Source organism: Buceros rhinoceros, unplaced genomic scaffold (genome assembly GCF_000710305.1).
Source record: "Buceros rhinoceros silvestris isolate BGI_N320 unplaced genomic scaffold, ASM71030v1 scaffold16675, whole genome shotgun sequence".
Lineage (NCBI taxonomy): Eukaryota > Metazoa > Chordata > Aves > Bucerotiformes > Bucerotidae > Buceros > Buceros rhinoceros.
The window spans coordinates 4,394-28,730 of NW_010413558.1; the positions used below are offsets into that span (position 1 = coordinate 4,394).

Genomic DNA, 24,337 nt, shown 5'->3' on the forward strand with positions numbered 1-24,337 from the left:
TGAAAAAAACCTGACCTGTCAATTTGAATGCAAGAGCAACACAGATGTTCAATAAGTGTTTCTGTTCTGTTTTGGGGCGGAAAACAGATGATGGAGCCGTATTCCAGGATGGTAACAAAATACTTCCTGTTCCAATGCAAGCCTGAGAATGTAAAATAAGAGCAGCTCCAGTTAAACAACTTAAAATCAGCAGCTCTGGATAAACTTGCATCCAACAATTTGTAAGACTGTTTTTCCAGTCAGTTAGTCTGGAGATGCTGTGGCGGTTTCAGAGCACTGGATGAATACTCATGTGTGGGGTTTTACTGGTTTGGTTGGTTTGTAAACGAGAGCAGCCCCCGTTGGTGCGGGCCTGTCAGCCTTACCCTGACACGGGGATGGAAAAGCTGGTAATACAAAAGGAGAGTACCATCACCAGTGCCAATTGACAAAGGTTGCTGGAAAACATATTTTAGATAGAGTTGCAAGTTTGGTGAGAAAAAGTGTCAGTGTTATAATGTTGTAATTCTTCACATTTCCAGAGACATTTGGTTTGGTAACCCCTGGCATTTCCACAAAGGACACTTCTGCAAAATTAGCACAGCGTGCATTAACAGGATTCAGCATTGACTAATTGGTCTCAAAATGTCCTTTTAATGTGTCATCTTCATGCAGGATGTATTTACCTAAAGATTTAAGCATGGATTATGCCTTAGCAATTTAAAACTTTTATCAAAGACCTAAAAGAGGATGTAACATCATCACTGCTCAAATTTTCAGATAACACACAAACTGGGAGAATGCTAAGTCCTGAAGACATGTCACTACCACCGAGCAATCTCTGAGTAAGCTGAGCTTTAGCAAACAATACATATTTTAGTATAGCTTCCATAAAATTATGTATCTAGGAACAAAGACTGCAGGACATGCTCTGTAAGATGTGCAGTTCCCTCCTGGGTACTCATTACTTTACAAAGATCTGGAGATCATTCTGAGTTGTTAGCTAATCTTGAGATCCCACTGTCACACCAGTTAGCTTGTGCTGCTGCTGCCCACATGTATTGAGCCGAGAAGGATGTCACCTTACTTTTACAAGTCTTTTGCCACTATCTCACCTGAAAGCATTATGACCAAGTGCAAGAAATGTGACATTGATCAAATTGCTATAAGGAAACACAAAACATATAGGACAACTGGGGAGAGAGGAGTTAACCATTGATAACAAAATAAAGACACAACCAAATGAAATTCATCTGTCCCTGAGAAATAATCACCCAACCACAGCACTAAGGGCAACTGCTGGGGAAGCTGCAGGGCAGGCTTCATCAGATGGAGTCCTGAGCCTTTCCATCTCTGCTGTTAATATCCTCACTGCAGTTCAGGCTCATAGTTTTTATATTGTGCTTAGGAGAACTCTAGCTTTGGACACCCACCAGGAAACCAGGCTGCAGTGCTTTTAGCCTAGAGCAGTGTTAGAAGAGACCACTCTCAAACCCATTTCCCCTCTTTCTTAAGTTACCCCTGGGAATGAGTCCAGCAGAAGTCTGACATCCAAGTGACATTTGCATCTGAGCTATGTGGATGGGCAGTGAACTGAGCATGAACATGGGTGTAACATGTGTTTGATACCGTGGGCATGCAGCCTGCATGTGATGACTAGGAGTATAAAAACTGGGGAAACAAATTACCTCTGCAACTGGTACCTTTGCAATAGTTTTTGTTGGTCCAGTGCTGGTGTTCACAATTTAAAGGAGCTATTAGGTAACTATGGAAAACCTCGGGAAGAGCAGAAAATAGGACAATGTGTGGGCAAAAGGACTCCAAATGATTTATCTATTTTTCATTCCAGGACAACTGGCATGAAGGGAACTCACCCTTAATAGAGGAATTGCTAAATATAAGGTCCAGTGGTTAGAAGCTGAAGCTAAACAAACTCCAGCTGAGTACACTGAAAACATTTTTACAGCAGGTAATAGTAATGGAAATCATTTGCCAAGAGCCGTGGTGGTATTTCCCAGAAGTTGCAATCTCTGGTTGTTCCTAAAAGAGTTCTTCTTCAAACACAAATTAAGTAAGGGAAGTGCTACAGCTTCTGTTACTGCAGAGGTCAAGCAAGATGGCCATAATAGTCTCTTCTGGCCTTGTACCCTATAAATAGATTAGAGTCTCAGTGGAAGAAAAATTATCCTTATCTCAGGCTTTTCCAAAACAATGTGGTAAAAACAACAGGAATGCAGAAAGATTATAAAGAGTCACTTTGCAACAATTGTGCGTAGTTCGGTATTTCTACAGAAGAGACCAAAACATTTTGTGATCTTACTCCAGAACATCTTTTAAGATCTTCCTTCTTCCTGTCCAAGCTCAGCCATACCCAATACACCCATTCGTAAGGCTGTTAACTAGCCAATGTTTGAAAATTAAACAGAAGTGAGGTTTGAAGGCAATGGGAATTTTGCCATTCTAGTTTAACAGGTGGATCAAACCAGATTTTTTTTGCAACTTAAGGGCACACCTCAAATTCACCATCTGATGTGAAGTGAAACTCAGGGGAATTTTGCCACGCACACAAACTGATGATTCCGGTTGAAAGAACAGACGTTTCTCACATGCTGTGTCTAATACTGTTATATTTAGGCAACATTTGAAAAGAATTCTACCCACATGAAATAAAACATTAAATAGCCACAGTACAAAAGCCAGACTAGCAACAAGACACACATTTATTCTGTGTCACTGTGATGCCTTTATTGTTTTTTGCAAAAAGCAAATACTTCACATAGCACATATCCTCCTGCAAAGTTTTTGGTTAAAAGACAGTAACAAGTCCTGTCTATTAAGTTTTTGGGAGTATTCCACATGTACGAAGCAAGGGACACAGGAGCACCATTTTGACTGTTGACTTCAAAAATACAGTGAAACAGCATTTAGATTATATCCATCCCCTTCAGTACTTACTCCCTGAGGTCGTTTTGATGATAAATCATAGTCAGCTAAATGAAACCCTCCAAATACATAAGATACTTTGAATTGAAGAAAACAATGCAAAACATCTGAACAGTCTGACCCTTATGCTCAGAGCAGGACTAGATTCACAAAAGTGCTGCAACTATCCCAGCAGTACCAGCCCTTGATACCCTGAACTTGCTGACCATTGTTGCTGTGAGCACAGCACAGCAGGTTTAATGCACTCTTTCATCAGCGGAAACTTGAAGTCATCAGTCCAGTGGGAAACCAGGAGCCCCAAGATCCTACCTGGTCTGTGGTCTGGAGCAGGGATATGAAGCAGGGTGGCTTCTGTCAGCTCTGCTTCTCAGGAGTGTGTGCTAACAAGCAGGCTACCAGGTTTTCTAAATCTGAGGTTTCCTCACTTGCTCCTGAAATTTTTGTGTTTTGGTGGGTTTTCTTTTTTTAATATTTGAATACTACTTTAATTCTAAACCACAAAGAAAAATTATTCTCAAGCCTGCTGGCCAGGACAGCTACCTGGGAAGTATGACACTTGGGCCTCTGCTCCCAAAAGCATTTCCTTAAAATAAAGATGAATGTTGCCAACAGACATGCCCAGAGTATCTTTAGCTTGAGAACTTGCAGTTGATTCTTGGGAGAACAAATCAGAGTTGAAGTCTTCCCAGCAGACGATGACCTGGAACTAGGATGAGATGAGAATGGCGAAAACCAGCAGAAGCAATGTAATTGTTGGGTTTGTCAATCTAGTTAAAAAAAAAAAAATTGGAGGGGATTCCTCCCAAAGAAAACAATGATTTCATATCAAATCCGTGAATAATTCTGAATCAGCCATTCCAGCCTTTTCAGTGTGCATTTTGAAAGAACTGTCCAGTTCCAAATGAGAGCCTGCAAGGCTTGAGGAAGCAGGAACTTCTACTGCTGGCAACAGGCTCCTGCCGTCTCCCACTACTGTCCTCATGAATTTGGTGACAATACTTCCACTAACTTTACAAGCCACATGACAAACTGCAGAAGTCCTGTTAGAAGAACTGAGCATTGAAGAGTTTAGCTAATCAATATGCAGCCAGTAGTGATTATTAAAAATACACCTCTGAAGACTTCCAAATACATATACATACATACACAGCTTTCAGAGAAAAAAAAAAAGCTTGCACTTCAGAAATGTGGTTCAGATTAGATCCGTGTTTCCATAGGCTGAAAATAATTTTCCTGAAAACAAAAGCAAAGGAGAAATGGAAAAGACATACAGATTCCTGAGCAGCACTTTTTCCTTTTGGAGGTATAAAAAAACCTGTGTTTTCAAATGAAAAACTTAATCATAATTTAAGAGGGCTCCATAATAAAACAAGCACTGTTTGACTAGATGTCTGTTATAAACCTCTGATTAATTCGGCAGCCCCAGCAAAATGATATAATGTTCATGTATCATGACACGAATATTCTAGGAATAATCAAAACATGCAAGGTTCATATAGGCACCTTCTGTATTAAACTAGAACAATCTGTGAGAACGGGAGCTCCTGTATTTTCCTCTCTCCCATAATCCTTCTTCAATACGGTCAATAGATTTTTTGCTGGTAGTACCAGTGGGAACAGGACTGGGCAATGACAGCTGAGGACAGCGTGATAGGCTACTGTGACACCACATACCCGTAAACACGTCACTCCATTTATCCACCCAACAGCTGGCTCTCAGTATGGTATCAGAGGTACGATTCCTGTTGTCTTTCAGCTGGGGAAGCATATTCAAATATGTCAAACACCGTTCAACACTAGCACAGGATAGATGCTTGGCTGGGACTCTGTTATGGAAGTGGAAGACTCAGACTGGTTCCACATGAAACTGATGCTTGTATAATGTATAGTTCTGTGATTCTGGCTAGGGTGGGTCACAGGCTACTTGGGAACAGAACCAGAGCATTGTAACTACATTTAATTCTGCCTTTTAAGTCCAACCTAACTTGTACCCTTTTAGGTACAAAATGAGACAGAAAAAATATGATTTGCTCTAAAAACCTGCCTCATGGAATGACAAGATTTTGATGTGTAAAGATTTTAAAGCTGCCCAAAACATTTAGGAAGAAAAAAACCCAAAAGAGCAGTCTATTTAAGAAAATCTTTTAATTTTTCTTACTTTCTAGTAGTCATTTTCTCACATGTATGTTTAAATTCTAAACCAGCTACACAATTTACACTACAGACTTCTTCCCTGTAGAAAAAAAAAAAGTCAAGGAAAAATCATGGGAAAGAAAAGCTTGAGAAGGTACCATCATTCTAAATAGGATGCATAGTTATTGCTTAATTAAGATAATAAAATGCTCAGGGTCGGAGCAATGGAGGCTGGGAGGTTACACTTGGCATTTCCTTTCTGGTTTTGTTCTTTCTGCAGAAGACATGCCCCCTTGTGGGGAGAGGTTCAGGCCCATAAACCACTGGTCTCCCCTGACAAGTTTCGGTATCAGGCATAAGGAACAGTTGTCACAAAACAGCTTCTCGCTTTGGAAATTCTCACTTTGCAGTCTCTCCTTAGATGTGTGACACTTGGCGTACCTCGCATAGATTTCTTCTGTGGGTTGTGGTGAGGACGAAGAAAAGCAGCAAAGCCGTAAGGCTCCTGAAGAGATGATGCTAAATGATTAAGATAGTATGAACAGTGTGGAACCAGCTCCTTCAGCTGTGTCAAATGCATTAGTTTTAGCACCTTCATGAAAGAGAGGAAAACTGCCCTAAAGAAAGCACTGCATAAAAGTTTGTTCTGACAATGATAAGAGGACACAATTCCCTGGATCCAAATGAGCATCCTACGAACCCTACAATCCCTATGTAGGGATCTCTGCACTGAACTCCTTCCTGGCAGGCTCTTAACCCTCATCTAAGCTATGATAACACTGAAATAGTTCTGAAAATATTTTCAGGCTCTTAAAAGCCTTTTGGCCATTACAACCACAATGCAGTTTCCTATATGTTGTCCTTGCCCATACCTTGAATGAGTTTTGTTATTTATTAAGACTAGTCACTTCAAAATGCCAAAAATTTAAGTGAGGTGGATCACGAACATCCACTTACCGTTATTATAATGACAACAGATCTTCAAGTAATGTAACAACTCCACTGGAGTTATGAAAACTGAGACTATCAAATTGCATTCAGTGTGAAATACAGGGTGAGAAGTAATACCAAACAACTTCGTGACTATTAAACACAGGGTGATAGTCTTCTTCCTCCCTTCAATATGAAAAGCATATTAATTTTTCACATGAGATACAAGCAAATGAACTGTCTCGCTAAAGCAGATAATAGGCTGATCAAACAAACAAACGGTCTTTCGTTAGAAGTGTAAGATGAAAACCAAGCACGTTAAAGCATGGAGTGTGCTAGTGACAGGAGGCTACCTCACTCTATGTAAAGAGAGGACAGAGAAAGGGCACCCACAGTGCAACATAATGAGACAGGAAGGAAGATGGCAAGGAAAGAGAGGGGAGGAAGTCTGTGCTAATAATGCTTCTATCTGAGATATTAACATAAGACACGACAAACACTATGTTTTCTAGATTCACACAGGATATGTTAATCTCTCCAGCAGCATGTTCTTTCTGTCTCAAAGTAAAAGAACCCCAAGATCCTCTCTTAGAAAACTGTTCATCACTTTAGGGCGACGGCGTTATTCTACATTGGTTTGTTCCTTATACCTCGGTACACACTAAAGTCACTTTTCTTATCACTACGGATACATCTCTCTGCTTTGTTGCTCTGGATGTAAACAAACTGCAATTGGAGTATGCAGTAACCTGTCTTCTGCGTGCCAACTCTCACGGCACACTACAGGGATATTCCCTCCACTTTCACTTGTGTGGAATCTTCGTCTGACTTCTCTTGAAATGAGAAACTACAGAGCACATCAAATAATGCTTGACACAGGAGCCGGCCGGCGTGAAACAATGAACATGCTTCTGACTTAGTGATTCCTATTTCCTTTCATTTCCAAGTAAAAGGATTCAGCACTTGAAATACCTGAGAACTGTAAAGCATTGCAATGTTCATCTCTGTTGCAGTTGACTAACAAAATAAAAATTTAAAAGTCAGTTGTCTGCCCTCTGCTCTCTCGTTCAACTGTTACATGACAAACCGTATGCAAACCACTTTAACTTTGTGTCAGAAATAAATTTGGGTAGAATCTCAAGCCTTCCACTGAATCATCTCTGCAAAGATGGCCCATCTTTTCAGCAAGAAGCAGCCTAGAGAAAGCAGAAGACATTCTGTATTACTTGAGGATCACATGACAACGAAGGTATTAAACACAGAAATTATTACTTACCTTTCTTTAGCTAAGAGAACAGACATCCCCACCAGCTTAGCAAACTCGTCAGCTGTGAGAGAACCCTTTTCAGATAACTGTCAAAAACCAAACACACAAATAATCAAATTATGGCATTAGAAGAATAATGCAGTTCTCAGCTATTGAATCAGGTCTAGCCTTCTGAAATGATAAATTGGTGGCAAATCCCTTGTGAAGGCAACTAGTTTCTTCAACTTCTCCATAGCTTATGATTCAAGGAAACCTGTAAATCCAGATGTAGTTGCCATTTCCTGCTTTCCAGCAGCAGTCTTTTTACAGAAACTCAGATTAAATTAGTCCTAACTTGAGATTTTATGAAGCCAAGTGATGACATCTGAGTAATGGAAGTCAGCTATACAATCTAATATGCATAGGGGTGATTAATTATCTTTCCTTCTCAAACCACTAGAGCATCAAGGGTGACTTTGGGTTCCTTTGACTTTCACATCATCTCCTGTCTTCACCAGACATTCAAACCCAATGTCTTTCCTGTCTGAAACCCTCCGAGCTCCTTTCACCTCTTCTCAGAAGTTTTGTGTTACTGTACATTATACATGAAGTACAGGGTGCTTCTGGACACAAGTCTGATCTCATCTTCCCCTTCCCTTATGGGCTAGCCTTCCTCATCCAAAGCCTCTCCCTTACATTCTTCTATGGAGTCAAAGTCTCACATTCAGAAAATAAAAGAAAAAAGGCACGACAGTAATAAACCTACCACCTGTGGCTTTTTGCAGTTGACCTCATTTGTTATCAAGAAAGGGTTTTTCCCTTCCTTTCAAAGAGATAAGCGCTCTTACTGAAAGCAACTAATTAATTCTAAACCAAAAATAATCAGAAAAAAACCTTTTAAAATGGACTAGCTATTATTCTGTAAATAAAATGAATGGAAAGGATTAGCATATATTGAAAGAGATACAGATTTTAGTATTGGTGTTTAGTACAGAATCTTTTAGATGGCTATATACAATCATCTATGAATCTTTTTGATGAAAGAAAGATATATGGTAGCAATCATGCAAAACAAACTGAAGTCTACCTCATGTATGAAGTAAGAAGTGGGCTATGATAGCTTTACTTTTTCTTGACAGCCCAAGTCAAAAGTCTTTGACTTTGATGTTTAACTTTGGATACACTAAGTGAGCCTTTACTCAACTTTATGAAAAACAAAAAATTACATCCCACTGAAAAAGACACAGGAGAATGCATCAAATAACGGGATAGGAGGACTTTAAAGAGTCCAGAGGTAGCAAGACCATGCAGGTTTATCACACTGAGCAATTTATACTAGTTTTCTTTCCTGATGAAGCTAGCTTAGTTCTACACACACTACTCCCCAACTGAGCGCTCTTCACAGCACCAAAATCAGTATAAAATGTTATGCATACAATGTCCTATTTAATGAAATATACCCAAACAACTGCCTATATCAACTTCTAAGAGTTACTTTCACTAACTTCAAGCACATTGTGTACAGTGTCCAAAGTCCACTTCTCTAAGTGCTTAATATATGCCATGAATTTTCCCCAAATGTATAATATTTGGAGGAAGGTTGAAGGTTAACCAAGTTTGAAAAGAGATGGAAAAGTGATTTATTCCTTAAAAAGCAATGACTAAGATTATTGCCTGCCCAGCGCTTTGAAGATGGAAAGTGCTATTTAAGTATTCCTGTTAGAATATTTGAAAGTGGAATATTTTGTATTTCAAAACCTCAAAAGGAAATCCTGTACCTCAAGTTTTTACACCTTACGTGTTTAAATTTCCCCAGCATGGTCAGAACACTGAAGGAAATGAAGTACACTTACTGTCTCTAAAGCAGAAGCTACCATTTCCTCTTCATTATGAGACTGGAGTTCAATCACCATCACTCCACTGTCAAATACCCGAAGCCTAAAATCAACAGGGACCATCAAACTAAAAATCCTGTGCATATCACCTATGGTCACATTTTTAATGCATCCTCACCTATAACCACATTTTAAAAGCGGAGGAGGGGTGGGTATGGAGTGTGTGGAAAACTCTGTAAAATGAGCTTAATACTAAATGCATCTTCAAAATCCAAAGAGACTGAAAAATTCAGCAGGGCATAGTCCGAGCTTAAAAAACTTCTCCCAGTCTCAAAAAATTGTGAAAATAATACTGTCTTCCTAGCAATGTGAACCATGGTTTAAAATTCATACTTAAATGTAGAGTGGATGTTGGTGCATACAGCAGCATCCTTTAAGCAAAGAATGACTTCGTTTAAAAAGCAAAAAAATCTACAGCAGCTAAAATAGTAAGTTATACAAACACCATGGTCTGACTGGGGAGTGTCATTTTTTGTAAGTACATCTGTAAAGCACTTACCTTAGCGGTAATTTCAGTGACTCCAGCATCTTACAAGCATTTACTAAATCTTCTGGTGACAGCAACTATTAAAAGAGTAAAACATATTTATTCACAGCTTGCATTTCAAATATGACATAACACCAAAACAAACAGTTTCAGTAACTACAGCTATAAAATACACCCAGCTACACAATATTTTTTATTTTCTTCCTTTCTGTTGCACAGTCTATTTTCTTGACATCTATGCTCCTTTCTGTTCGCTTCCTATGTGTTCTATAATAATCCTTCCTGCCTTGTTCACAGAAAAAAAGCATGTAAAAAAACCAAAACATTCACCACTCTTCAGTATTCTCTGCCCTTCCAGCTTTCTCTCCAGATAAGGATGCTTCTCCCCTTTAATATGGTATTGTAAAAAGCAGTATACATTATGACAACTTATAGAGGGTGCATAAACATTATTGTCCTGGTTTGAGCTACAACATAACCCATTCTGTTCAGTGATTTCACTTTCCAGCTCAGGCTCTTCTAAGTGACGGCACTCGCTGAAGTTAACGGTGTATTTCTGCAGCCAGTGTCTGCTTCTAGCAGTGACAACGCTTGATGTTTACAGTCACTGCCAGGGGCTGGGGTGCAGAAAGGCTCTTGCTTACACTTGCTCCTGTGCAGACCAAGGTCCCTGCTAAATCCTGTGTCCCACGGTGGGGGTGCAGTAAGTGAGAGGCTGCACCTGCGGGGAGGAGCGGACAGGACAGGTGACCCTACACTGACCAACAAGGTGTCCCATCCCATAGATGTCATATTTGGGATAAAGCTGAGGGATCACAAGGGTCAATCTCTCTTGATTCTTCAATGGTCAGTGACCAAGGAGGACTCTGTCCTTTCTGCCTCTGATCCCAATCCGTGCATTCCTGAATCCAGTTTCAGAGTCTATTTTCCGTCTGCCACTGAATCCAGCCTGGGCCTTCCCCAGTGCCTGCCCACAGCATCAGTGGCGACTGAAAGAACTGCCATCAGGCGGGTTGCGTTTCTTATTGGTTTTGCATATATTTCAGTTTACTGTTATTATTCTCATTAAAGCAGTTTCATTTTTCTTTTCCAATCCATTAGTCTCTCTCTCCCTTATATCACTTTCTCTTCCTCTTTGTGAAGGGACAGGGGTTAATAGAGAGCAGCTGTCATTCGTTTAGTGGCCGGCACAGCCCTGACCCTTGACAATTTACATGGAAGGAGAAAGGAAAAAGGTAAAACTCCCTAATTTTAATAAAGGGCTGATCACTTCATGCTGTTAGACAGGTATATTGAGCAATTGGTAGGGAACATTTTAACCTTTTTTAATTATCTTATCACTGAGGTACATTTTATAAAATATTTAAGAAAACCAATCTCTCACCTCTAATCCTCGTGCGCGATTTACCAGACAGTACACTTCTGTAAGTGACATGATCCCTCCTCGCTCCTGCGTTAAACACAAGACTGGTAAGAGAAATAGCATTAATCTAGTAAACACAGTATCTCAACTTGCATTTGACTGATTGAGCAGGTAAAACAGGAGCTGAATGATGGGCCTTGATGAAAAGAACTACTCAGGCGATACTGTTATTTCTAGCATGAGAGATAAGTCGTTCTACCTTTCTCTAATCATTTTGAAATGCAGAATATTGATTACTTTGATTTTAAAGCAGAGAATAAGTCACAGGAACAAGTATATTACATCTGTCAATCAATTTACCCTTTTTCCTTTTCAGACACACTCAGTTTTCCATTCTCATCATAGTAGGTAGTACACAGCTTTCACAAGAATACTGCAATATGTATGCTTTTTAGTAGACACACAGCCTGATAAATTGCAGCATGAAATCTAACTTTTATTCTGTGAGAGTCCTGAATTCTGTAATAGCTTCAGATATATTACAATATGAGATATTGCCAAGGAAGGGTGGTAATTTATGTACTAATTCTGTGCTATATTTGCAAATTATGTAATTTTTATGCAGTTTAAAGACTGACTACTTGTATTTTCAAAATCAATGTTGTTTCACTCTTTCTTTTAGAAAGTACTATTCTGCAGCAAGGAATGAATACAGGGCTGTTCGAATAGAAGACAGACTTACAGTATGATTTTCTATGCATCTCTGATATTTTGCAAATTAGAAGCTGAGATGCCATTTCTCCAAAGAAAAATTCTTACTTATACTTAAACTTTCTTATTCAGAGAATAAGAGGATATATTCCTTCCATAAACACTGAATATGACGCTGTGCTGCTAAATCTGAAACTTTGGAAAGAGGCACAGTACTACAGCCAAAACACTTTTACATCAAAATTAAGCAACACATGGAAAATGCTGGTGCAAAATTAGGTACTTTACCTCTAATGGTGTCTGCAGTATTCCAGCTAGTTGCCTTGCCAGTTGCATGTGGTAATGTGTACCCGACCCATGTGTTTCCCTAGTAACTGGATTAGCTATACCCATACTCAGGAGATAGGACTTGAACCTAATAGTCTAAACAAATAAATAAGCAAATTTTAAAGCACATCAGCTAGTGAATGATTCTGGCTTTTAAAAGTCTTTGATTTTATTACTATAAGACAATTTTGGTGAATAAATCCATTCAGTTTACTACAAACAAAGTCAATTACTAGCAAAGTAATTACATCATCATCGTGGCTTGGCTTCGCGAATGAAGATCTGGGAAGGGCTTTTCCCACGCTCACTACAAGCGATGAGTGCACCCTTCGGGTCTGCGCGGTGGATTTTTTAGGTGAGGCGCAGCGTGTGCGGAACTGGCTCCACCCTTTACACCTGAGGTTCATCTGCCAGGGCCTAGCGAGCTTGGACGGTGACAGTGAAGTCCTCAGGTCGTAAGTTTGGTTAGAGTATCCTTCTCTTAGATGATGGATGCCTTACAGGGCTAAACGAGCTCCATCTGCCCGGGTTTGGAGTCAGAGCTGTCCTTCTCCTAGGATGGCTGCCCGAAGGCTAGTGAGCCCATCGTGCCCGTGGACGCACTTTGTCTGACCCTTCAGTTGAGACCTGTCTGGCCTGGGAGACCCCACCGGAGGCACATGCCACCAGCAGCGCAGCTCTCAACCTCACAAGGGCACACAAGCTCTTTCCCCACGGCAAGGGGTGCCCGTAAAAGAGTCGCTGCTCTACCTCCGGACATCACAGACCCGGGCACAGGGCGGCTGGGGCCTGCCAAGAACGGGTATCCTGGAGGTCAGACTTAATACAATTTATTTTTGATCAGCAGAGGTCAAAAATACAAAAATTTACTCAAAGGCAGTAAAATCTTTGCTTTCAAGAAAGTTAACACTAAGCAGATAAGTCACTTTTACTTCATGCAGAATTAAAACACACCAAAAAACCCCCAACCATGAAGTGTTCTTTATTAACATTACAGGTATTAAACTTTTTTGTATTTTGAATTAAAATTTTTGGTTTGCATAGGAACATTTCTGTTGACTTTAAGAACAAAATTCATTTACCTCATCCTCAGTGATGTCTCCTTGTTTTTCTTTAATCTTGTTAGCTATTGACTTCGATAACTCTACCATTTCCTTAGCCTATCAAGAAATGAACACAGATAAGTCAACTTTCAGCTCAACAGAGAAAAGCACGCTTAAAACTGAGAAAACAAGCGTAAGTCACTTGAGTAAGTGACACATGCCATACCTTCTCCATTAGTTTGCTAAGATCCTCAAAAGCCTGAAATAAAAAACAGACACTGCAGATCAGTACCATTACGGTATTCAGCTTCATGGATAGAGTGAGCTGCCTTTTCCACCTATCCAAGCTATCTGTAAGAGCTGGTGTTGCTTTACATTAGTATCTCACAATGTGAGATATTATATATAATTCTTTGATGTATCTGTTTTATATCAGGTCTTAAAATCAGAATTAAATGATCCATTAACAACAAAGAATGAAGTAAAAAATCAATCACACGCTTTTCTAGTATGCGAACACTAGTTCAATATAATTTATGAAGTCCCCATGATAGGAAGAAACAATGAGATACTGAGGCCCAAAAAACATTAAACTCAACCCAACCTCTCCAGCCACAAATAAAGAAGGTTGGTCAGTTACTGTATATCAAATGACCAAAAATACATCTTGCGTACAGCTTCTAGCCATTGCTTTGATGTGACTCCTAGCTTATTCTGACTAATCCCCCACCAGAAAGACATGTTTTAGCAGGATTTGTATAGGAAGACTCAATTGTTCCAACCTACATTTAGATGCCTTACTTAGAAGCTCTTTGGTCTGAGATTCAGCTTGCAAAGAGAAATACATGCCTACAGGAAGGGACAGGGTTTGCTTTCCATCTGAAACCCTCCTGTTTTTCCACTGACTAGAGAAACCTATTCCCTTAACACTTGGTACCTACGTTAGGTATCCAAAATTAAGTGGGACACAGCTAGGTCCGAGGGGAGAAAAATATACAACCATACAACAACAATCTACCGCTACTAGAACAAAAGTTTCTCTTTGGAATATTTCTTCTTACTTCCTAATCTGCCAAATTCCATAATTTATACAGATTTCCCAATCTCTAGTGTAAATCAAAGTCCTTCTGCCATGCTTGTAGATGACATCAATAAGAAGTTTTCTAACAAGGCTTTTCCCAGCTTATTTCTAATCTCTATAACCTGCATGAAAACATCATTCATTAAAAGAACCCTAGATTTAGCAAAATAAACAGCACGCTGTGTCTAACTCCTCCTCTGCCTGACTCACCAGAGAGGGCAGGCCTGGAAACAAAGGGGAATGTGCACACACCTAACAGGAACTTCCTCAGATAAACAAAAGGCTAAAGAACTGGATTCTTATCAGCAGTGAACAGCAGATGCAGGAAGCCTTTTCCTGGAAGCCAGGGCACCATTTTTTAAATTAAGTAATTTATAACCTTTAAAGCAGGAGGAAGGCAGGATTTTACAAGTCATGGTTTTCCTCCGTTCATACGACACATATAAATGGATTTCTTTTACTTTCTGACAAAGCTACTAAAGGAAAAAATAACTAGACAATACCTTTTGAACTATATACACATGCATACAACCACAATACCTTTTGAACTACACAGAGAACTTCATTCATTATGTTCCTCATAAACAGAAAAGAAAAAGTTTAATGCTCCCAGTATCCGGAACAGCAGGCGGACTGCAAAGGCACTGTAATTTTCTCATGTATCAGAGTAGTGAATGCCTTTTTCATTGTGGCACACTGAATCCCATAAAGCTTTGCCACCACAACAAATCTGTTGCATGCAGTTTATGAGTATTTCTGTATGAATCTCTACTACCAAGACAGAAATAGACTATTTTTGAGGATACTGCTCACAGGTTGTATGAAGAAATTAATTGCCTCTCTTGTCCATCAATATTGATACCTGAAATTCAACTATTCTGCTGTTTCTGGGAAAAAGGAGCCCGGGTATTTCAAAAAGATACTTGCAACATCTTGCTGATGCCCGAACTGCAGAACATTTTACTGTAATTATATGCCTAAATCAAACATTTAAAACCTGAATATTCGTAAGATGAAAACCTAACTTCACCACAGTTATGTGCAGACACTTGGATCAGTGTATTCTTCTTAATATATACGGAATTTTCAATTTAAACTGAAACTGGCTGTAAAAAGAAGGAAGGAAAACCCCCCCAAACTTCTAATAATCTCTTTCTGCAGACGCTTCCCCTGATGAAAAGTCACTGAACTCAGGTTTCTAATTCTACCCTTAGTTTCAAAGAACAGTCTTCTTGAAATGAACTGTTTAAATGAAGTAACTTTACATATATTGAAAAGCCAGTTAAAGTAAGTAACTCTAAATTATACACTTAATTCAGACGTCTCAACAAAAAAAATAAATAGTCTCAGCTACCCCTAAAAGAAAGTGTGAATGATTGTAAATGACTCAGACAGGTGGTTGACCTTGAAACTTCAGTAGTATTTACCTCGGAAATGTTTTTGTCAGTCTCTTTTCTTTTTTCCTCCAATTTCCTTTCGATCCCTACAATTCCTACAGCCCTTATTCTTCCTGCCTGCAAAAGAAAATAATGAAAGGAATCAAAATAGGAAATGCTAAGTTTTCTCATCCGCCTCACTGTGAAGACAGTTCAGATGACAGGAAACGTTCCCCCAAAGAGCTAGTACCATGCATACAATATTTCTTGCAATTATTTTTTAAACCAGTGTAAAAAAATAAACAGTAAGTGTAAACCATATATGCATTTGCGACAGAAAACAGATAATAAGATTATTATATTAATATGAAGATGCTTAATAGCCTGATGCATACTGCGCATTGCAGTTTATCTCATGTAAAGCCTTCTGAGTCCACATGAACATCAATACTAGAGCTGTCAAAATGCATGAGTCTATGTAAGCACGATTACCTCAAGAAATGTAGCCTGAGGAAATAGCCTCAGAAACACAACACTATGTGCAGTCTAATTTACCTTCCTGAGAAGTATCAGAGTGGAGGTGATGGTGAACCTTTTGCTTGATGCAAAATTTGTTTTACAAAGGCTGGTACCTCAGTGGCACTGGTGTCAGCACTCCAATCTCTGACTGCAAAGCTTAGCACTGGTGCTGATGAATAACTAAGTGATTCTTGATGCTGGGTACAGGCTTCCCCATTAGTCCAAAAGAAAATACGTTTATAGGTGCTACATTTACAAAGCAGGACATATATGATTTGCCAATGAGCAATCTTTAAATCATCCTATTTCATTCATATATTACTATATGTTCAATATATTCAACATGTTTATATACAGGAACAGCACCTACAGGCTTATCAGAGTTTATAACCTAGAAGTATACAGACGGATAAAGAAGGCACTCTAGCATATGACAAAGAGATTCTTCGTAACAACTGTCCATTTAGAACATAATTTAAATCAAACCTATACACGTTCAAAAGAGTTATATAGAAGTTACGTTATATATTTGACTTTCAGACACAAAAAATAAAACAGAAATCACAATTAAAACCAAAAGGCTTCCTGTTTCATTAGATCTTCCATGCTGAATAAAATTGTATGCAAATATATATATAATAGTTGCAAAATTGTGTGTGTGTGTGACTATATGAAAAAATGGAGCTCATTATCAGCTATCCAAGTCTAAACACACTCAAGGAAAAGAGGCCACAGCGTTCTATATCAGGTGAAAACTGCAAAGAAGAAACTAATTTATGCTAGTGAAGAACTAGGCAGAGTAAAGCTGAATTCCCTCATGCGCCCACAGTGTTGGTTAGAGAGGCATGCCAGACACAGTACGTGGGGGCAGCAAGAAATTACATACAGATGCTGCTCAGAAGTTCTGCACATACCTGTGAATCTTTGTTGACTTGAATGGTTTGACCAGTAGGCATGTTCTCCCATCTCCTTTGTGTCATTTCTTCTGATAACCGCCTATAGAACTGCAATCATTAAAGATGACAACAGACATTTCATGAACTGCGCAGGGTACTTCTGGGTATTTTTAGCTTGGTGGTAGATGAAATAAACTTCACTGTTAAGACAAAGCATGGTAACATCTACACGTTCACAGTACAACATTCATTATCTGGAAATTCTTAATGCCCAATCTTAAAACATACACTCATTAGAGGAGGAGCCATGTAGTTATTATTTAAACTTGCATGAGTACTTCTACTAGAACATATTTTTTCAGATATTAAAAATGTTCCAAAAATGCCAAAGTTAAAAATGTTGAGGTTTTTTCCCCTTTTAAAGGGAAGGAAAGTTGAACGATCTGATTACTACTGATCTGTAAATTCAACAATATAAAGACAACCACATGTATCAATTACACTTATTTGTTTATTGCTAATACCAGAAAATGGCATTAGTTAATTAGTTAACAGGAAGTGTATCCCATTAACAAAAATCCAGGAAGAAAATCTCTTCCATTCTTACGGTTGTTCAGATTTCACAGGAAAGCATTCTGAAGTCATAAAGAAAACATCTGGGGTGTAATTGATATGGCAGGGAACCAGTAAGCAGAGTAAGTTTGATTTTTCAGACACTAACATTATCATTAAAATAAATAAGGTTACAATTAGGCAAAATACCTATACCATTATAACTAGCTATAAATCTACACCCATCCTAAGTCAATAACATTATAAAACATTTAGAATTAAGCTGAAAATCTGATTTTCTGCAATGAACATCTCATTTTCATTCTTTAAAGTTAAAGTTCTCAGTCTCTTCAAGTAGGATCTTACACTAGGAGATTTCTTACAGAGTGCAATTTCTTGGTTTTTCAGGATAAGCCTTCTTTTAAAACTGTATTACATTTTTTTTTTAGAATGCTCAAAGCCTTTGAGTTGGTATAGGTAAAAAGATAAAGACTTATAAAACACAAAATGAAACAAAGCTCCAAGGTAACAAAAAGTGTTCAGCAATAAAATTAGGGAGAAGATGAGGAATGACTTGCTTGATTCCTGTTCATTAGAGGGTTAGCCACAAACATCTTTTACTCTGTTAAACATTTAACAGATTTCAGAGATGTTATTTTGGAAAAATCCTGTCTGCGTTCAGTTCACAAGATTAAAAAAGGAAGTATAAGATTATATTAAAACTACTACAATAAGGAAAAAGCCTAATAAAGGCTCTTGACATTTTTGGAACTCTGTTTGCATTACTTAACCCAAGTACAGAACCCTGAATGCTCATAGTGTTCTCTTCAAAAAGGATGTATCGAAAAAGCTCCACCTCAAAAGTAAACATGGAAAGATCATGGAAAATTATCACTAACACAGCAAGAGGAGAAAAGCATGTCCAAAGGTCTGATGTACTGGGCTTGCATGGTACAAAACTTACCTCGATCTGCCCATGTTCTTTGAAAGAAAATTTGATATAGGAATATTTGCTGCTTTGGAATGGACCAGGCTCTTTGTTTGAAGAAGCAAGATGGAGATGAACTACTATTTTGGCGCTACATTAAAGGAAAGAGAAGAGGCAGCTTTCTGTAATATCTAAAAATAATTATGCCTACAATCAAAGGTAACCATTTAAAAAAACCCTTTCTTAACTTGAACTGCCGCAAGAGCTGAAGTACATCAAATAATCTTTACATTTATGCATCAACACTTAAGTATTTTGACTCAGTAAATCTTGCTTAAAAACTTGCATAAAAACTATCACAACCTCTAAATCAGCAACAACTCACGAATTTAAAATGTTCTCACCATCAATTTTTAAGAAATAAACACAATGAAATTTAATTTAAACCAATAATTCCTGAAAGATCTTTTAGTTAGTTTAAAAACTAATCATCAGGTTGTCATTTGATTTGGCTTTTGACTTGCAATAACTACTGCCAAAATACACTATTTTTGTCACAGGAAAACAAAAGGTCTCAATAGTATGTTTAATCTATCTCACTTGTATATGTCACTCAGGAACACTGTATGTGAATTTGTCCAAAATCAACATTCAAAGGTAACATGCATGGAAATAACATTGTAAAATGACACCTACCACCAAAACAAAATTTGAGATAGCATTATTTTAGGAACATAACAGCATGCTATCACATCATGATGGCAAGTCTGCTATTCCCATTTCATTTTACTGGTACTTTTGTCATGGGTCTGTATTTACTTGACTTCTCCAGCATTAGTGAATTACCAGATTTCTTCTGGACACCCCCAGCACATTACCTTACCCATATGACTGTAGGCTGCAAGCAGATGTCAACTACATATATATTTCTCCAGTTATTATTTTGTTCTCTTTTTCTTGTGAAACTTCTTTACACATATGTCATACTGAATTAGAAAGGGGAAACATTTGAGTTTCATCTAACCATTGCTAGCATTTCCATGCTCTAAATCAATCATATGGCCATGAAAAGTTATATAACAGGGGATCTGGCAGACTCTCTATCCCCAAACAGTTCTATGGCACGAAAGACTCAAATTAGCTTTCAAATTTAGATCCAGCAAAATCACTGTTGTCATTTATAAGTAATCAAATGAAAATGGCAAGCTAGAACACATACTTGTGCAGTGATTACGGGACAGTTATTTAACAAATCACATCAAACACTGCTTTGTCAAGACTCTCTTACACATTTGGCCTGAAGTGAGGAAAGCAGGTCCTTGTGGCTGCCTACCTGGAAACAGATTGTAAATGGAACCTACCATGAATTACTACATAATCTTAGGTACCTCACATAATATGCATGTGCAAATTATCCATCTGAAAAAGACAATGAGTATCACGTTACCTTTTTCCTATCCCAGCTCCTTGCTCTTCAATAAACACGATCTGAGACAGAGGTATAGCAATGCAGCACTCCTGGAATAATCAATGCAAACATAAGCAAAATTGAAGCCAAATCCTGACTACTTGTTCTCTAAAAGCAAGTGTTCTCTTTCCCCATTTCACAAATAGTACATATTTCTACAGGTGCTGCCTGAGGCACTCCATATATGAAATATGATGGCAACAATAGAAACAACCCATTAAAGAGAAACACAAGTAGAAAACTAATGCAAAGTTGAAACTGAGGTCTAGATAATCAAAAAAACAAACTTAACTGTCAATATGTCAACTTCAGACATCTCAAGCTAGATTAATAGAAGGACTCAGGAATTTAACGTATCTGTAGTATCTAAGTCCAAAATCTAAGCAGTAAAATTTCTACACTATTGAAGCTTATCCCTGCAGGTGCAGAATACTCACCGGTTAACATTTTTGCATTGATGTTACTTTGGGAGCTAGAACAACATCCCAAAGCATCAGTCTTTTATGTGTTGAACACCTGAAAAACTAGACCATCCTCTGAGTGGAATAAGAATTTCTCCATCTATCCCATACCCAAGGGCTTAACCCAGCAGTTGATGCATCTCAACTCACATTTATTGGACTTTGCTTTAGACGAAAAAAGCAGAGCAAGAAACAAGACTGTATCCATCTGTGGGAGACCAACCTACCGAGGTTAAACTCTTTCTTTACACATTTGAGATAAAAATTGCTCAAGGGAGCAACTCAAAGCATCTAACTAGTTGCCTGGTCTTGTTTTCCTGAATATCTTTTGGTTAATAGCATCTTCTGTCCAGTAGCCTGATGACAGTCACCCAGAATACAGGAAACACAGGTTATGTTCCCTCTTTGAACCTCCCTCTCCCATCTGCCATGAGGGTGTACTTAACACCAGGTGACAATGAACAGTGTTTTGGGGCCCTCTCAATCCTACTACCAAATTTGTTCCTCTTTGCATGGAAAAATTAAATACTGATTAAGTTGCAATTAGGGAAGCATACATGCAGGAACTCTTGACTAATGAGTAAACTGCTCCGTAGGAAAAACACCAGTTGTACTTCTTGTTCTAAAAACTCTTAATACAGGCTACCGAGATTCTTCTATGGCTCCAGATTCTATAGCTGTTACATAGAACAGTTAGTGTTTGTAAAATGCCCACATAGCTCTGGACACTTCAAATATACAGAAAATGATACTTCCGTTAAAAAAAAGATTTTGAAAATGCCAAAAGAGTCCAACTATATATAGTGTGAACAGTGTCAAAGTGATTGATTCATTCAGTTCACAGATAGAAAGTTATGAACTTATTGTAAGCACAAGAATTCAAAATCACCACTTCCTGACAGAAGAGAAGCAAGAAGGGATACAAAAAGAGAGATGTGTTAAAAATGCCTTGAGTTTATTCGGATATTTTTTTCTAGTGTCTCATGCTCACATTATGCATGATGTTGTGTTTTAAAATGTTGCACAAATCTAGCTATGCAATGAACTTTAGAGAATTACTTTTTTTTTTCCATTGGAAATGACTGTATTTTCTGTACTGTTCAACTGCAGATGATATGTAAAAACAGCAGCTATAAAACACAGCTGTTTGTTTTTGTAAAAAGGTTTGCTTTTGTAAAAAAGTCCTGATGACAAGTGTCCCATTTATTGCTAAACTTTGCTGCCACAATAAAAACGGTCTCTACAAGTTTATCTTAGGTAACCTAGCTAAGATTTCTAAGGCTGATGTTGTATCACGGCTGAGCTCAGCCAACAACTCACCATGAAAGTAAAAGTGCACCATGCTCCCCATGTTTCAGGCTCCCCAAGAGCTTGAAAACTCATCAGCTTTAATTCCCACACTAACAAAGTTATTTATAGCCCCCTGATCAGAACTGGGTGATTTTTGCCAATCTCCTGGCCGTATGTTTATGACCCTTCTGTTAATCAAGCCTGGAGCTGGTCAGAATCCTTGCTGAGTTAAATTAATTTGCTAAAATAACACTCTTTTTTCTCATTCTCCCAAGGTTTTTCTCTGCTGATTTAGCAAATTCAGTGATCTTGGAAGATTACAGAAAACCATGCAGCCTAAAAGCAGGGGGAGAAGTCAAGGGCAAGAGACAAATGTCGTATTTCGGTTGGGAAAGAGAGAATGGGGCTATGGACAGCTGTAAGACTTGCTGAAGCCATAATATTTAATGTTACTCCAAGCAATCAAAAAGTCCAAGTGAGAAGACTAGAAGTAGTGCGTGTTGCAGTACATGACCACCTCTCACAAGAAGGTATCTGATGTAGAAATAAGGTGATTAACACAGACAGTTTGGCACAGATAAATTACCTCACTCTGTGCCAAAAGAAAAGTTAATTTATACAGAACAGCTCATGGTCTGGACAATCAATCCCTGACTTGTTTAACAGTAACCCAACCCTGGGAACCAGCTCTCAAAACATTTTGAAAAATTTGTACTAAAAATAGTTCTGCTGCTCATGTAAACAGTCCCTAAATAAAAAAAATATGTTGCTTTGCCAAATTAAGAACATCCTTGGTGACTCTTCCTTCAGAAGGCTCTTAGTAGCTCCCCACTTTAAAGCAAGGATGTGATACTGGTTAGGAATTGGCCTTCGGGTGCAAGAGTGCGTTGACTGTACTTGTGCAAAACTAGTCCAGTGGAATATAATTCACCTTTAAGAAGCTCTGATTTGAACATGCTCTGTCTAAACGTCAGCTTCCAGGGCTAGATTTCTAAAAGACTGTGTCCAAAACAAGCATAACCTGGTTCTGAGCAGGACTTCTCCTTCAATCGCAGCCATGAAGCGGTGCATGTTGTCACAGTCTACGCTTAGAGCTTCATACGTGCTTGTAGTTCTTCTCACTCATTTCTAGCCTGCAGTCTCAGGGCAGTGTGATGATACAAAGCATTCAGCAGCAGTATTACCACACTGCAGATCTGACACTGCCACTTGACCTCCAAGTCAATTCTCCATGGCAGTACAGACAAATGTTCTGGTTTGCTGAACGGATGGGATGGTTCACCATAGGAACAGGCATTTAAAACCCATACAAAGTAATACTGCCACCAAACACATCCTACTACCAAATCATGGTCTGGGACCATATGGCTTGCACTTGAAAACAACAAGGAAGAAAAGGTCTTGATGGACAAAGGAGCAGGGGAGAGGAATTCACATATGATTTGCCTGACACATTCAAGTTTGGTCTCAAAACCAATGGTTTTTAGTTCATAATACTAAACTCTTTTCTCCTCTGTTATTGTGCCATAAAAAGGGTAATTTTGTATGATCTGTTCCCATCCCACCTTATCTCTGCATGATTACTTTATTAAAGCAGGGTTGGGTGAAAGAACATTTTTGTACATAATCTTATTTCCACTGAGAGCCAAAAAATTGACTATTCTTGTAAAACAAAACATATGCAAAGTAAAGAAAAATATCTCTGTGTGCAGTCTTTTCATCTGCAAGCTAACAGTTGCTTATCATGGAATTTACAATTGAATGACATAAAAGAGACAAAAGTGGGACTTACATGATTCTTCTGGTCCCTCCAGATTAGTCTGTGTGTGCTAAGCAGTAATACTCCACTATCAAATTTCACCTAAACAGGAAAAATAAAACAGCTCAACAATAAATTTAAGCAGTAAGTTGCATAAATACTGATTGTGGAAACATTACAGGTTACCACAACACAACAATCAGATTCAACAAGCCAGTATTTTGAGAAGACTTTTTTTTTTTCCCCAGAAAACACAATAAACGAGGTTTAGGAAACAATGGATAAAATTAGTATAAAACGATTTAGATGGATATACACAAACTTCCTTTTTCAACTGTATAAACTTTTCCCGAGGAAATCCTGATATATCCTCCCTCCACATGTCGTGTAAGATATACAAACATTCCTAAATACTGTATTTTAAATAGGGCTATTGGCTTTGGAACACTATTTGCCGACAAAGAAAGTAAAAGTTATGCAAAAAACCAAAGCAACCTAATAAGAAGATGCTACACACAGTCTGAAATCTTGTGGGCTATCACACAAAAGTATTGCTTCTATCCATTTTACTACTGAAAAGTTTATCAGAGAGCAATCAGTATGCGAAAAATCTGTGCTAGCAAATTGCATCCTACTTGTCAAACTTGAGGCATATTCTCACGGCTCTTTATGAGGGTATGCCACTACTGTGGTGTGGAAAAATGAAGAGAACAAGAGTCCGTGCACCAGTGGAGCGAAGCAGTAAGTGGGTGGGCTCAGATAAACGCGGAGGGCAAGAAAGCACCTTTCACGACCGGGGCTCAAAAGCATTTTACAACCTCCAGGATGACCCAAGTGTTAATTGGATGCCATGTCCCGTCCCGTACGCGGCATCAAAGCCAAAGCGCTCAGCTTCCTGGGCGGGACAACGCGGGGGTGTGCTTAGCCCCCGACACAGGAAGTGTCAGCCC

At 38.6% G+C, this 24,337-nt stretch overlaps 1 protein-coding gene across 1 annotated transcript; it reads right to left on the reverse strand.

The window, feature by feature from the left end:
* Positions 1-6,808: 6,808 nt before the first annotated feature.
* VPS36 (vacuolar protein sorting 36 homolog (S. cerevisiae)) lies at positions 6,809-23,489 on the reverse strand (the record flags this gene model as incomplete). The annotated part of the gene is made up of 13 exons (XM_010136799.1): positions 6,809-7,181; positions 7,262-7,338; positions 9,085-9,169; positions 9,626-9,690; positions 10,998-11,063; positions 11,976-12,110; positions 13,097-13,174; positions 13,284-13,316; positions 15,566-15,652; positions 16,948-17,037; positions 18,446-18,560; positions 19,857-19,927; positions 23,421-23,489. Coding segments are annotated over 13 exons (1,065 nt in total), but the record flags the coding sequence as incomplete, so codon positions are not given.
* Positions 23,490-24,337: the final 848 nt, after the last annotated feature.